At 50.0% G+C, this 15,343-nt stretch overlaps 1 protein-coding gene across 1 annotated transcript; it reads right to left on the reverse strand.

Moving 5' to 3' along the window:
• Nucleotides 1–1,143: 1,143 nt before the first annotated feature.
• On the reverse strand, nucleotides 1,144–8,081 carry LOC100354986 (pepsin-3). Its single transcript, XM_070051241.1, has 9 exons — nucleotides 8,026–8,081; nucleotides 7,443–7,602; nucleotides 5,428–5,545; nucleotides 4,463–4,581; nucleotides 3,588–3,787; nucleotides 2,976–3,092; nucleotides 2,325–2,469; nucleotides 2,128–2,226; nucleotides 1,144–1,293 (listed from the first exon to the last, which is right to left on the reverse strand). Exons 1-9 carry the CDS (start codon nucleotides 8,079–8,081, stop codon nucleotides 1,144–1,146), a joined length of 1,164 nt encoding a protein of 387 aa, XP_069907342.1.
• Nucleotides 8,082–15,343: the final 7,262 nt, after the last annotated feature.

Genomic DNA, 15,343 nt, shown 5'->3' on the forward strand with positions numbered 1-15,343 from the left:
GAGGCTGGGCCAGGCCAAAGCCAGGAGCCAGGAGCCAGAAGAGCTTCTTCTGGGTCTCCCATGTGGGTCAGGGGCTCAGGCCCAAGGTCCTGGGCCATCCTCTGTTGCCTTCCCAGCTGCATTAGCAGGTAGTTAGAGCAGAGGTGGAGAAGCTGGGCTTCTAACCTGTGCCCAGTGCTGGCACCGCAGAGGGCTGCTCCACCTGCTGTGCCACAACGCCTGCCCCTGTATCAAGCATTTTACCTGTATTATCTCACTCACAAGCTCACAGTAGTGTTTGGCCATGGCTTCTGCTGCTCTCTCTGTTTTGTTGGTGGGCACATAGAGGCTCAGTTAAGTTCAGTCTCTAGCTGATGGTTTTGGACTGAAACCTGGATCTCTCTCTTTCTTATTCCTGACCCTGTGCTCTCTTGTACTCTGCTCTCCTGCCTCCATGTGGGGAAACTGAGATCCAAAGAGGGGACTGACAGAGCCCAGCTCCTTTTCCTGGCATACACTACTTAGGCTGTATTTGCTACATGCCTCTTCCTAATAAGAGTTCCTTTTAGGGAGAAACAGCTTTTTATTGACATAGAATTTGAACTGTTTTCCTCTAATTAATTAAGAAAATGTATATAGAGAACAGCTTTCCTGAGATAGAATTCCTATGCAATACCATTTACACATTGGAGTGTATGATTCTGTAGTTTTTAACCTATTTACAGAATTTGCAACCAGCCTTTCAATGTTTTTTTCCCCCTAGAATCATTCCTGCTTTTGAATGCACCCAACAGTGTGTTTCCCGATCACCCATTCAGTGTTTTGTGTTCTTATGCTGCCTCTCTCTCTGATTGCTTCTGGCCTGTTATGAAATGTCACTGTGTTTGGTGCTGTCCAAGTGGACGTGTTCATTTCTGCTTGTCTGCCTGGTGTTATGACCCCAGCAATGGGAGGAGACATTCTAGTTAGGAGAAGGAGCCACAGACCTATTTTTATCAGCTATTTTTATTCTGTGTTATGGGTGTGAATGGGAACAGGGCCAAGTATCTACTTCTGTTGGAAGGTGACTGTGTTTCAGGAAGAACAATCAGGAAAATTCTGTCCACCAATGGTGGTGCAGGACTGAGGCCAAATCTCTCTGCAAGTGGTTTCAAAGCTGTGTGCTTAAGCTGCGGCAGCCAGGCCCAGCTGATTGTTGGCACGGTCGAAGACGGTGAAGTACTGGCGGATGAAGACGTCACCCAGGATCCAGAGCTCGCCAGTGTAGGTGTCAAGGTTCATGCCCTCGAAGCCGCTAATGCAAGCATCATCCTCCTGCAGTACAGAGAATAGCATGAGAGATAGGGAACAGGGTGGGGGTTACAGGTGCTGAGTGATAACCATTAAGAGATCCCTGGTCTGGCTGCAAGTCCTGTGCAAAGAGGGTCTACCTGGCTCAGTGTCCAGGGATGTGGCTGTTGCTGTGTTGGGGTCAGCCTGCAGAAGTGCTCCCTGCACTCTTGTTGTGCCTGGATTGCTGGGCATTATCTTCTGACTGTCAGACAGAGGAGCCCTGACCTCAGCCCTGGAAGGAGATTTAGAATCCCTGAAGCCACTTCTCATTATTCCCATTGTGGCCACTGTCACACTGGGCGGCTGTGGGTTCTTCCTTTTCCCTGGGTTACCGGGCTCAGCCCTGGTTGCAGACTACACTCATGTAGGGAGAGCACCAGGTGTTAGTACTTCTTGCTGAGTAAGGTCAACCCATTGGGAAAAACTGGTTTTGCACCTGGCCATATAGTAGGAAATAAGGGGCTTCCTGTGGGTTATTAGACTAAAGGTGTTGAGCTGACACCTCTGATTTTAGATGAGGCACATGCTGAGAGGTTGCACCCTGCTCAGAATTGATGGGCAGGACATTGAGACTGAGGGCTCTGACACAGGTCTAAATGGAGAGAATTCCCTTTTCACACCATCATTTTTTGCCTCTCTTTTTTCTAGAGGCATCATCCATTCTTGTTCTCTTGTGAATATACTCTCTGTCTGTAGGCCATGAAGAACAGGTGTCAGTCTGCCTCTTGGCTTCAGCTGTGAATTCTTTTTTCAGAGAGCAGTGTGCAGTCACTTTGTGTGAGGACCCATCCATCAGCTGGTCGAGTGCTCCCTTACCTCCAGGATGTAGGCACTGGCGGGCACAGGGTACTGGACTCCATTGATGGTGAAGACAATGTTGGGCAGGGAGTACATGGATGAGCAGCTGACGATCATCTGGAAGGTGTGAGTGTGGGGGTTAGAAGGGGTTCATTCCTTGCTCATGGTACTCCCACCACCTGAGTCTAGAAGAGAGCATTTGGGGCTGGACTTGCCTCGCCATCAGAGTTCTCAGAAGCTCCAATGTAGCTCTGGATGTTGGAAATGGCGCTGGTGGGGCCAGCCAGCAGAGAGGTGCCCGTGTCCACGATGGCCTGGCAGCCATCAGCACAAGCGATGGTCTCTCCATCCATGGTGATGCTGAGTGGGCAATACAAGGAAGGGTCCCCTGAGTCCCCAGGGGTTATACATATGACCTAGTTGGACCCTCCACAGGGGCAGAACAACTTGGAAGCCAGCTTCAAAGGGCCAGGACATGCTTGGTCTGCGACAATTTCTCAGTCATTTTGCCCTTATCCTAGACTACCAGTAACAGTCTTGCTACATACTGTGTGCTGCTTTCCAGGTTCCCTAAATGCTGAGAGGTATGGACAGGCAGGTTTGCTAACTGTCTTCCCCAGGTGTTCTGAAATGTTATCAAGCCTCCTTGGACCACAAGGAAGCATCAGTCCCATCCTTGTCAATGAGCTGGGCTCCTGGATAGTCCTCTCTCCTCCCCTTCAAGTGAAGTGCCTTTCTGGGCTCTCTGTGGCTTGACCATCCAGCTTCCTCCTGTGCTGGCTGTTCTAGGCAGATCAGGATAGCAGATCCACAGTGAAATGGGATCATGGTTCAGGCCAGGATGCCATGAACCAATATGGTCTCACCTGTCCATGGTGATCTGCCAGTAGCCCTCATAAGAAACAGGCACCCAGTTCAGACTTCCTGTGTAGTAAGACGAATCAACGCCACCAAACATCACAACACTGCCACTGTCATCATCACTGTGGAAAAAGGAGGGGTGGAAGACAGGAATTCACTCATTCACGTTGCACATCTGCTATGTACAGCCTAAGAGCTACCCTTGATGGGATACTTTTCAGTGCCAGGAGCTATACTGAATGTGTGACTGGTGTGGGTTCTTTTCATGTAATACCAAGTCCACACAGTGGTCCGTTTTATTATTTTCATGTTATAAGACACTGTGTCTCAGAGAAATAAGGCAGCTTGCTGAAATTCACACAGCTGTGTAGTTAGAAGGGAGGGGAGGGGAGGGGAGAGGAGGAGGGGAAGGGAGGGGAGGGGAGGGGAGGAGAGGAGAGGAGAGGAGAGATTTGGCAATGTTACTGGCCATAGATGTACTTTTCTGGACTTGGACATTGACTTCAAAAATCTCTTTCTTGTAAGATCCTATCCAGCCCATCCAGCCCTGGATAAGTCCCTTGCTGGGCCAGGTGAAAATGGTCTCTGTGGGAGAGGCCCCAGGCTAGCCAACCTACGAGCTCAGGTAGACGGAGAAGAGGTCCTCAGACACCAGGCCCTCGTTCCACATGTTGTCAAAGACGGGTGTGGCATCAGAGGCAGAAATGCTGGGGTAGGCCAGACCCAGGATGCCATCGAAGGGAGCATAGTACAGGAAGGAGCCAGGCTCTGACTCACTCAGCCCAAAGATCTGGTTGGTGTCCTCGATGTTCCCAACCTGTGTAGGAGGGAATGACAGTGAAGATATCCTTTATGGGCACCTATTCATTGCTGGGCTCCAGCCCTGGACCCAAAGCGATCCTGCTTCATTTCCTGGAGGACTCAGTTTCCGGGGCCTCAGGCTGGAAGGCAGGGAGAGGGACTGTTCCCTAGAATGCTTGTGGCTCCCCACTGGACAGAACTACTGTCCATGGCCACAGTGTGTGATTCACTGTAACATACTGATGCAGAATGAATGGTCAGTGTGCATTTGCCTTTCAGATTGAGTAGATGTGAAACAGACTCCAGCAAATTAGGGCCCTAGACCCCTGCCGTGCCCTGGAGATTTGAGGAGCTCCTGTGACTTGAGGGAAGAGGGGAAAGAGAGGGAGATGCTAAAAGAGAACTGAGCACTTGTGTCCCTTTCCTTGCCTCCTCCTTGACATTCAGCCTTAAGGTTGGCTGTAGACTTGACACCACTCCCTTACACACATATGGCTTCACCCCCAGAATGTGTGTGACAGCTCTGTCATATTGATCCCTGCACTGCCTGTTAGGTTGCTTGTGAGATCTCTGAGACTCATACTGTTAGGATGAGCTTGCTTTGGGACATTCACTGTGTTCACCCAAATCCTTGGAAACTGGCCCCAGGGTCGGGCAGTGTAGGGGGCAGAGCCCCTAGGTGGGTGCTCACGTTCACAGTGTCGTATCCCAGGAAGCCTGTCATGCTGCCAGTGCCATAGGTGATGGAGAGAGACTCGCTGGTGGCCTGGAAGGTGGAGGAGTCCTCAGGGTTGAACTGATTGTGGACGCCTGCAAAGGCAAGGAGTGACATCATTAACTTCCAGAGGGCAAGCAAGGGTGGTCGGATGGGCATGTCTTCCTGGGATGGGGTTTCTTGGCTTGAGTGGTACTATGGAGGAGAAAGATGACCTCTGCCCCAGAATGATCTTTAAGATGACCTTTGAAGGTCAAGAGTCCACAGGTTCCAATACCAACTTTTTGGCAGTCAGCACCACCTCACTGGTGGACAGTCACAGCCTACCTCATGCCCTCCTGAGGTCCCCCAGACAAGCGCTGGGTGCAGCAGCCTGGCTGCCCATGGTGCTGAGTGCTGTCACAGCCCCCCTGCACAGCCAGGGCTCCAGTTAGGGCACCACTGATTCCATAGGCACCTCCTATTAATTAAAATGGAAGTACAAAACCTGGAAGAGCATGGAGCTTGAAAAATTATGGTAATTTCCAATCACACAGTCCTTTCATTAGCAAGGCAATGAATTTTCTGTGTGTATTTTAATGAGCTCCTCACTCGTCTCCAGCCTGTCCCAGCTCAGCTTTAAGCCCACTGTGTCACATGGGACTCAGCATGGCTGGTGGGCCTGGAGCACTTCGTCCCTGCCTTGCTTTGGGCTTCTACGAGTGTTCTCCTCTGTGAGTCCATCCAACCACTTCCAAGTCACTCCTTTATCTCCAAGAGCATCTGTGCCCAGTGCTTTACTCCTAGTAGCTTCCTGGACAAGGCCTTTTGCTTGAATCCCTGAGTGATTCCTATAGGGTTGAAATTGGAACTGAGAGAAGTCACTGAGTGGTCAGGGCACCCAGCATCAGCTGTTGCTGGGCAGCAAGGGGCAAAATGGGCTGGGCATGGCAGGCACTCACTGCAGGCAGCACTGGAACAGTAGACAGAGGGCACCCACAGGTTGGAGGAGCCAGTGTCAAAGATGACGGTGAAGTCCTGAGGGGGGGTTCCGATGCTGATGGTGCCAAAGTACTCGGTCTGCAGGGGTCAGGACAGCACAGCTCAAGGACCTGCAACTCCCCATCTAGGCCTCTCCCCAGAACAGCTCCTAAATCCAACTCTATCTTCTTCCTTTTTCTCACTTCCCCCTATGCCCCATCAAGTATACCCTCCTTCAAAGCCCAGCTCTGGTCTCCACTGCTCCTTGAAGTCTTCTATGCTCCCTGGTTGCCTCTGACCATTAACCTCCTAGCACGTTTGCTTCCGAGGCTTATCTGCTGGCCTCTCAGCCGGTGCCCAGCCTGTCAGTCTCGCCCTCCTGGAGAGCACACCTTCTCAGAGGATGGGGTGTAAACAGTGGCACCCAACCAGATCATTCTCGCTGATCAGGAGACATACAAGTCACTTCAACATTGGAACTAATTTCTAAACCTTGTTGTGAACAGCAAATTTCAAGAAAAGGGTCTATTAGTATTTTTATTCTCAGTGTCAGCACTTTCCTCCCTACCATCTCTACTGCAGTCACCCTGGCTTTGTACTGTTCTCAGACAACCACGAGCTCCATCCCAGGGCCTTTTCTCTGGGTATTCATTGTGCTAGGAAAATGGTTTTTTTTTTTTTTTTTTTTTCCCTCTGGATCTTCTCTTGGCTGACTCCTTATTCCTCATTCAGAGCTCTCATCCAATGTCACCTCTACCAAGAAACTTTCTCTGATCACATTATCCAAATTTCCCCCTCCCCAACTTTTCTTCTTCCCACTGGTTAGTTAAATAATTAATAGTTATGCTTTGTGTCCCCTCTCATGACCTGAGTTCATCTCACACACTTGTTTCTGTCCCTAGACTTGGTTGGCTCTAGTTACTGTTCCCAGCATATGCCGAGCCTCTGGCCCTTCATAGGTCTTCGTAAACATTTGTGAAATGGACAAATGGACTGATATTTCTGAGCTCTACCAAGGGCCAGCTGAGCCTATGCTAAGCACGCCCAGAAGCTCTATTGTGTTAATGACTTGCAACTACCTGAGGATGGTGGCCATTAGTGGATCTGTTCTGAGGCTCAGAGAATGTGAACAAGTTGCCCAAGATCTCCAGGCCTGCAGGCATTACAGCCCCCCCTTTGCAGAAGGTTTGGTAGATCTCACAGGCCTAGCCATTGACCATAGGAAAGGCTGCTTTGTGCCCTTGGCCATGTGCTATGCATAGGGAAGACACACAGTGTCTACTGTAGGGCTGGCCATTGGGTTCCAAATGAGAGAGTCAGAGAGGTTCTGAGACTCAAACCTGATCATACCACTCCAGTGATTCAGATCAATCTGTTGCATTTAGGGTCCAGGCCAAGTCAAACCTGGCCTCTTAGTGGTCTTCCCCACCCATAGCCCCTCGGCCTCGCTTGGCACCACCATCCTTCCCACTGTGTCTTTCTCTCACACCCTCTTCTTCCTCCTTCAAATGCACTTGGCTCCCTCTGGGCATGGGTTAGCAGGAGTCCTCATGTTCTCTGGAATTCCCTCCCTGCTCTTAGAAATTCCTGTTCTTCCTTCACAGCTCCCAGGAGACCTCCCTCTCCTACAGGAGCCACTCACTCAGCAAATGAACCCTCACTTTGTGCCCCTCATCCTAGTTTCATTTCTCACTAGGTAGTGAGGCTCAGTGAGGTTGTCTTTCTCTCCTACTGTATTACATTTCTCAGTGCTGCCTTCTGGTCCCAACACAAGGCCTGACACATAGCAGAGCACTCAGTATAAATAAGCATTGAATGAATAAACAATTGAATGAAGAACAAGTGAGAGCGAAAATTGTGATTGGAGTTTTTCTGACAGCTCTGGGCTGCTGAGATCCAGGGAGCAGTCGTTGGCTGTCATCCATTCCCCCCAGACACCCTCTCTCCTCCTGGCTCAGTCCTTGTGGCTGCCCCTTCCCCCTGCCCATGCACTCACATCCAGGTAGTTCTCCAGACTCTCAGTGGGCACTGAGTCGAAGGCAGCTTTGGGCAAGTACTTGGTGGCCAGGTTGAGGGTGTGAGTCTTCAGGTAGTCCTTCAGCAAGCCCTTCTCAATCAGGTTCTTCCTCAAGGACTTCTTTCTGACCAGGGGGACCCTGGGGCAGAGCATTGGCACATGCATGGTTAGAGGAGGAGGGATAACTGGGCAAGGATCCTACTAAGGGGATGCTACAGAAGCTGGAAGACAAGGAAATTGGTCTGAGAGAGAAGGAAGGAGGAGGCGAGAAGGTCCCATCTGTTAGCCAACGGTGCATGGAGATACGGTGACTGCTGGCCAGTGATGGAGCTGAAACCAAACTCTGGCTGCACTCAGGGCTTGGGCTGTAAACCACGACTGCGATGTGGCCTCCCCAGAGGGGCAGAAAGAGATACCAGGAAGGAAGACTCAGATATTGAAGACTGGGAGGAAGGGAAGGAGGAAACTAGAAGAGAAAAGAAAGGGGACATGGGAGGCAGCAGAGGACTGGGAATTTGCCTCTGGAGTTTCTCTTCTGGTTGCCTGATGATGCCACACTCACTTGTGGATGATGCACTCAGAGAGCGCCAGCAGGCCAAGGAGCAGCAGCCACTTCATGGTTCTTCCTGGCTCCCAAGTCAGCGAGGAAGGCAGGACGAGTGGAAGGTGTGCAGCAGAAGGCAAGAGCTACTGTTTATATATGTGCGGGCCAACTCATGACTGTATTAACGTTTATCTGTCTGTAAATGCCACCTGTTATCACACTCCCAAACAGAACAGCCTCTGATAAGGCAGCCCTGCCTGCAGTCATGTTCTGAAAAGGTGCCTGTACAGTAGCTGTCCACTAACACTGCATCCCATGATTAGAGTGCACCTGCCCAGAGGCCGCCAGCCATTGAGTCGTGGCTATGAATTACAGTAAGAGCAGGGCCCATGTTATAGCCTCCAAGCTTGCTGTTTTGACAGAATTGGTTAGAAGTGTACTGAACACAACACTGAACTGGTGTTGAAGGAGATCAAGTACCCCAATTTGTCCCAGTGGGACAGATACAGGGTTCCTAGAGGGCATCTGCCCAACTTAGTGATGGGTGTTGTTGCTGTATCTGCCACCCTGGAGGGTGTGTCCAGTGTGTAGTTTAGGGATCAGGACACGCTTCTCTGTATAGATGGCTGCATATGTTATGATATTATGGAGTGTGTATATATGGGGATAGTTTTGGCTTCTCTCACTGGTTCTTTGCTCATCACTCCTTCCTGAAACTGGAATTATCTTCTCCTAGGTGGGTCACAGAAACTCTAATCTCTATTGCCTTTAGCCAGCCATGATGAAATTCTATGCTGGATGATTGTCCACAGTATGATCTAAGGCCATATCCCTTACCCCAGAGGGGTCCTGCCATAGCCATGGGAGGTAGGTAGGCTGAAGTGTCCATGCTTGGACCCCCTCCCAGTCTATAAGCAATCATGCCTGTGAAATGAACTCCTCACAAACCTCCCCCAAAACCAGGATCACAGGGCTTCCAGACAGTAGGGCACAATGGGTGAGAACCAAGCCCATTTAAATGTGTGGATGTCCAGCTGGTGTTAGTGGCTGCAGAGTTGGTTGTTTGGGGTGCGGAGAAAGTCCTGCACATCTGGCGTCTGCTGTGAGCTGTGTTGGGTCGGGGTTGTAGGAGTAACTGAGTCTGAGACTGAGTCTACACAGTGTTGGTTCAGTGAAGTGGGATCTGCTGGAATGGCTGAGACTCAAGAAGCTGGGGTTTGAGAGGGAAAAGAGCCAGAAGGTGTCGGAAGGAACCTGTGGTCCCTGGGTGGCTGCATGGTCATTTCCGGTGTGTGCAGTTCTTCTGCAGTCAATTACTAGAGGTCAAAGTCCCATCCTATGGGGAGGTAATTCACTGGACAGAGAAAGAAGTGCAGACATAAAAGAAATAAAGCAAAATGCACCATACCATGGTTATTGCATTCTGTAGTGGCTCAAATGAAGGGAAAATGGGCTGTTGGTTCCACACATCCACTTGGTTCCTGTGGAGCAAGACACTGCACCTTAGCGACTGCCCCAATATCCTTGGAAGGGTGTCCCCTGGAGAAACATGCTGGACCAGAATGTCTTTATCTAGTTCCTCTGACCCTGAGTCAGCCATTAAGAAGAGCAACGTACCTGTGTTCATTGTAGATGTCAAGGCCAACATGCTGCAGATCAAACAAGTTGGGCTCTGTGACACTGATGTCAACCCCCTGATGAAGTCTGGTAGAGGGAATGATGTCCAGGTTCTACTGGCTCCTGATTTTGATTGTTTGATGTCACCAACACAATTGGTATCATCTCAGTTGAGTCCTGTAGGCTCATTATAATTTTTTTTACCACAAAATAAGAAAACCAAAGAACCTCACCAGGTTTTAGTACAACACTGGAAGGTTGCAAGGGAGCTCCTGTTGGTCACCTAGCATTAAACAAGTCCAAACAAGTTTGCTGCACTTAGCGCCATTGGGGGAGGTTTAAAAAGTCCAAAGATGAAGATTCCAATGAGAAATATGGTCCAACATGGTCTGGTGCAACAGTCAGGCTATTCATCAAGACAACAGTGGACAAAAGGGCCCAGGCTGCTTGATTCATGCTGGGGGTGGGGAAGACCCTGGAACTGAAACTTAATGAACGTGGGAATGGATAGGATATGGAAGCTGGAGTGGTGTGACAGGCTTTATGTGTAGAAGTTGTGTTTCCTGTACCTAAAGTCTGGTTGGGAACAGACATGATGTTTGACTGAGTAATGGATACTTCCTTTACTCAGTGTTGTAAACTGAACCTGGCGGTAAAGTCCTGCTAGAGGCTGCAGTAATGAGAGTGAAAGTTGATGACATACAATACAAGATATGGGACATGAAGACAGGCTGCCTGTGAAGCAGTCACCTGCCTTTCACCTGAAGCTGTTATGGATGGATGTTGGATTGGGGCGTGTTTCTTATTACAAGTTGTGAATCTTGAAGCAGGTGAATCTGTTCTGTGATTTCAACTGGACCTGCAACCTGGCAGCCAAAGTCTTTTCCCAATACCTCAAAGTGTGGAGTGGAGGCTTCAGTACTGGGAGGTAGACCATGTGGAGTCTAGACTAGGGCTGGGGGAGCAGCCTGTGAACACCTCCCAGCAAAGCCTGCTGGGAGTTTGGACTGGAGAATTCCCTCTTGAGGGGCATTTCCTTCCTTGTGGATCCTTGACTGCAGCTACCACCGTGACTGAAGGACTGAAATGATCTTGGCCCCTGAGATAGCCCTTCCCCCATGTCAGAGAGACTCTCTAATGGGGAGGCTGATACCAAGAAGAGTCAAAGTAACATGGAAATGGTTTGTACAGTGTCAAGCTATCACAGAAATGCAAGGAACAGTACAAATAGGGTAACTCTTTCTTCCTAAAACTGATTCTGGGACTGTATGGGGAGTCCCTGGGTTCTCCAGTGTCCCATAAACAGCTCACAAGACAAGGGAAAGGAGAGAGAACAGGATGCCTCCTGCATTCCCACATGGAGGAGCTCAGGATCACCTTGAAGGCAGCTTTGGATTGGGAGAGACAATTAATTCTTCCTGCGTGAGAGATTTTAATACCCACAGTTGGCTGACGTGCTTAGGTACAGACTTCAAGGAGCAGGGCAGACAGTTGCTAGGATGATCCTGCTATGGTTTGAGTATCAGTTTGGATGCTGGACTTCCCACAAAGGCCATGTGTCAAAAGCTTGGTCCCCAGTGTGGTGTTTGGAGGGTGTGGAACCATTAAGAGGTGAGGCCTCGAGGCAGGCCCTTGGATCTGTAGGTCAAATGTGCCCCTAGACATCAGTTCTCGTGTGAAGGCTGCTATGAAAGCCTGAGTCTGGTTCTGGGCTTGCTATGTGATCCTTTTTTCTGCACATGCTTCCCCATCCACTATGGGTCCCTCGTCAGAACCTGTTCCTGCCCTATGTATTTGGGCTTTGACTATTAACACCGTGAGATGAATAAATCTCTTTGCCTCAAAAGTAGCTTGGCTTGGGCCGGTGCTGTGGCTCAATAGGCTAATCCTCTGCCTGCGGCACTGGCATACCAGGTTCTAGTCCTGGTTGGGGTGCCGGCTTCTGTCCCGGTTGCCCCTCTCCCAGTCCAGCTCTCTGCTGTGGCCCCGGAGTGCAGTGGAAGAAGGCCCAAGTGCTTGGGCCCTGCACCCCATGGGAGACCAGGAGAAGTACCTGGCTCCTGGCTTTGGATCAGCGCGGTGCGCCAGCTGCAGCATGCTGGCTGCAGCAGCCATTGGAGGGTGAACCAACAGAAAAGGAAGACCTTTCTCTCTGTCTCTCTCTCTCTCTCTCTCTCTCATTGTCCACTCTGCCTGTTAGAAAAAAAAGTAGCTTGGTTCAGGAATTTCATTTTTGTAACGAATAACACAGCTCCCAGCTATCTTTGCCCATGGATATTCTTGCATTTCGGTAATCTATTCCTAGGTAGTGTGGCAGGAACCATGACTTGTTTCTAGCCAATAAGTTAGAGCAGAGCAGATGAGACATCAGTGGTGTGGTTGCATTGTATAGGATTGGGGCTTCTGCCCTCCTTGTTGACTCCATGTGGACTCTGTTCCTGCTGGCTCTGAAGAAGCAAGCTGCTCCATGGAGAGGCCTGTACAGGAAAGCATGGAGTGTGGCCTCAGCCAACAGCTAGACTGAGGGCCCCTGTCTGACAATCCACTAGGAACTGAATCTTCCCCAGACCTGGTGAGTGTGGAACAGATCGTTCCACCATTGAGCCTCAGATGAGACCACAGCCCTGGCTGAACTGTGGTCAGCAGCCCTGTGAAACCCCAACACAGAGAACCCTCACAAGCTGACCCTAGATTCATGACCACCCAGAAACCATGACCTTAAAAAATATAGGTGCTGAGAGTTAAATATGTATTAATTTGTTATCACCAATAGAAAACAGGCCTAGAAACATCCTGAGAAGTCTACCAAATCCCACTGGGAAGCCTTGCACTCTTCCCTGCTTGGGGCCACTTCCAGACAATGTGAGTGATTTAAGGGGGAAACTGGCATCATTGGAAGGGGTTTCCACAAAGCTTCATCAATACCATACTTGAATTTCATTGATTTTTTATACTCTTCTGAACACTTTGTGATACATGATCTTTTTTTGTTTTAAATCACTATTTCTGCTTTATCCCCATTGACGTAGATGGATGGCTTAAGTGGTCAGTGCAGGCTCTCATAACCAAGGGTGGCACTGGCAGGACTGGACTCTGAATCTCAGAACAGCTCTGGTCTGGGAAGACTGCCTCACCTGCTGCCTCCCAGGTGTACATTGGCAGGAAGCTGCAATTGTAGCAAAACTAGGACTCAAACTCAGGGACTCCAATATAGGATGTGGACATTCCAAGCAGAAATGTAACCACTGAACCAGATGCTTGCACTTAAAATTTTTATTTACCTATAAATACTCTACACTAACCATTCATGAAGGGCTGGCATTGTGGTGCAGCAAGTGGTTTCTGTCCATGGGTTATTGTGAAAGTAGACATTCTATAATGACCATCTTTTTTTTTTTTTTTTTTTGACAGGCAGAGTGGACAGTGAGAGAGAAAGACAGAGAGAAAGGTCTTCCTTTGCCGTTGGTTCACCCTCCAATGGCCGCCGCGGCCGGCGCGCTGCGGCCGGCGCACCGCGCTGATCTGATGGCAGGAGCCAGGAGCCAGGTGCTTTTCCTGGTCTCCCATGGGGTGCAGGGCCCAAGCACCTGGGCCATCCTCCACTGCACTCCCTGGCCACAGCAGAGGGCTGGCCTGGAAGAGGGGCAACCGGGACAGAATCCGGCGCCCCGACCGGGACTAGAACCCGGTGTGCCGGCGCCGCTAGGCGGAGGATTAGCCTAGTGAGCCGCGGCGCTGGCCCTATAATGACCATCTTAGAAGTGCTCAGAGAGGCCATCTCCATGGACCCCTTTATCTGAGCTCTTAGAAGACAGAGGAGGAATCCCAGTTCCAGGGCTGTCTGGTCATCAGGGTTGATCCTGGGCTGCCAGTTAGGAATCTGTGTAATCTCACTGTGCTGGGCTGGTCCAGCGGAACGTTTAGACAACAACATTTACCTTGCCGTTAGCCCTGCCTGGCACTCACTGTGGCAGTGCCTGGCTTTGAGGAGCACTGGGCGTAGAGTCTATAATTCAGGCCACTGTTGCCAAGATCCCAGGTGTTCAGCAGTCTTCTGTGAACATAGCAGATAAAGCAATGGAATGAGGTTGAATAAACAATTCCTGGCAAGGCAGAGATGGAGAACGTAAGAATGATAGGTGCTGGCCAGCGCCGCGGCTCACTAGGCTAATCCCCCGTGTGGGGAGCAACTGGGAGCAACTCGGACTAGACTAAGTTACTGGAATTAAGACTTATTCTATGCATCTGCTCTCCCACAATATGGCGCTGGGAGAGGAGGAGACAGTTTCTACACAGCTGACTCCAGTTCAACCAATAAACTGTAGGACCTGCTCCTGATTGGAGGAGAGCAGCATACTCGGCGTGTGGGTAGCAGAGTTGGGATTGGTGGAAGAGGACTATAAAGGAGGAGAGAGACAACATGCACCAGGAACATCTAGAGGGAACACCTATCTGAAGGAACACCTGTGCAGCCCCCGAGAGAGCCAGCCGGCGGTGTGCCGCTCCCCCGCGGAAGTGGGGAAAGTGGCTAGGGGGAACCGCCCTTCCACTGAGGTGGAAGGGTTGGTAGCCAACCCGGGAAGAACCAGCAGCAAACCCGGGGAGGGCCGAGCAGACGAAAGAACAGCGCAGGGTCCTGTGTCGTTCCTCCACGAAGACGGGGAGCGACATAATGGTGCCGTGACTCGGATATGAAGCCTAGGCAGGGTTTAGTGTCGTTCCTCCACGAAGAGGGGGAGCGACACCCCGCCTGCGGCGCCGGCACACCAGGTTCTAGTCCCGGTTGGGGCACCAGATTCTGTCCTGGTTGCTCCTCTTCCAGGCCAGCTCTCTGCTGTGGCCCGGGAGTACAGTGGAGGATGGCCCAAGTGCTTGGGCCCTGCACCTGCATGGAAGACCAGGAGAAGCACCTGGCTCCTACCTTCGGATCAGTGTGCTGTGCCGGCGGCCATTGGAGGGTGAACCAATGGCAAAGGAAGACCTTTCTCTCTGTTTCTCTTTCTCTCACTGTCCACTCTGCCTGTCAAAAAAGAAAAAAGAATGATAGGTGCTAAGGGGTTGTTTATCCCTGAGATAGCTGGTCTCCCAGAAGCTTTCCATCAGGGTCTCAGTCCAGGGCATGGTCTTCCCATCACAGAGGAGCACCTTGCTCTCCATTTCTGAGCCCAGACCCAGCTGCTCTTCCAGAGATGCAGGCAGGTATAACATTTCATTTATTCTTGGTTCACATATGCCTGTAGCATGAAGGGACAACAAGTTCATGGAAAATGTAATTAAAAGATACATTTATCCTGATGCACAAAGGTCTTGACATCTGTGCATAATTATTAGCAAAACATATTTTCAATGAACATGATGATGTATTCTCATATATGATGTTATTAAAATATCTTTATTCATTTTAGTATTTTTTTTTGTTCTAGTACCGTTGGTTGAACTCTGTAATTAACACAGTCTTTCTGGCACATCTCTGTTCACTGACCATGCTTGACTTCTTCCTTTATTTGAAATTGACTTTTGGGATCTCTGTTAAATATAAGAGTGGGAATAACTCAAATGGTAGAGTTAGAAACATACCAGGGGATTCCAATTCAATCCCATCAAGTTTGCATGTACCAATGCCATCTCACTAGTCCCAGTGATCAATTTCTGTTCACAATTGATCATAATGATAGGACTAAGAACCAAAGGGATCACATAAACAAGAATAGTGTCTGCA

The sequence above is a fragment of the Oryctolagus cuniculus genome, chromosome 1 (assembly GCF_964237555.1).
Source record: "Oryctolagus cuniculus chromosome 1, mOryCun1.1, whole genome shotgun sequence".
NCBI lineage: Eukaryota > Metazoa > Chordata > Mammalia > Lagomorpha > Leporidae > Oryctolagus > Oryctolagus cuniculus.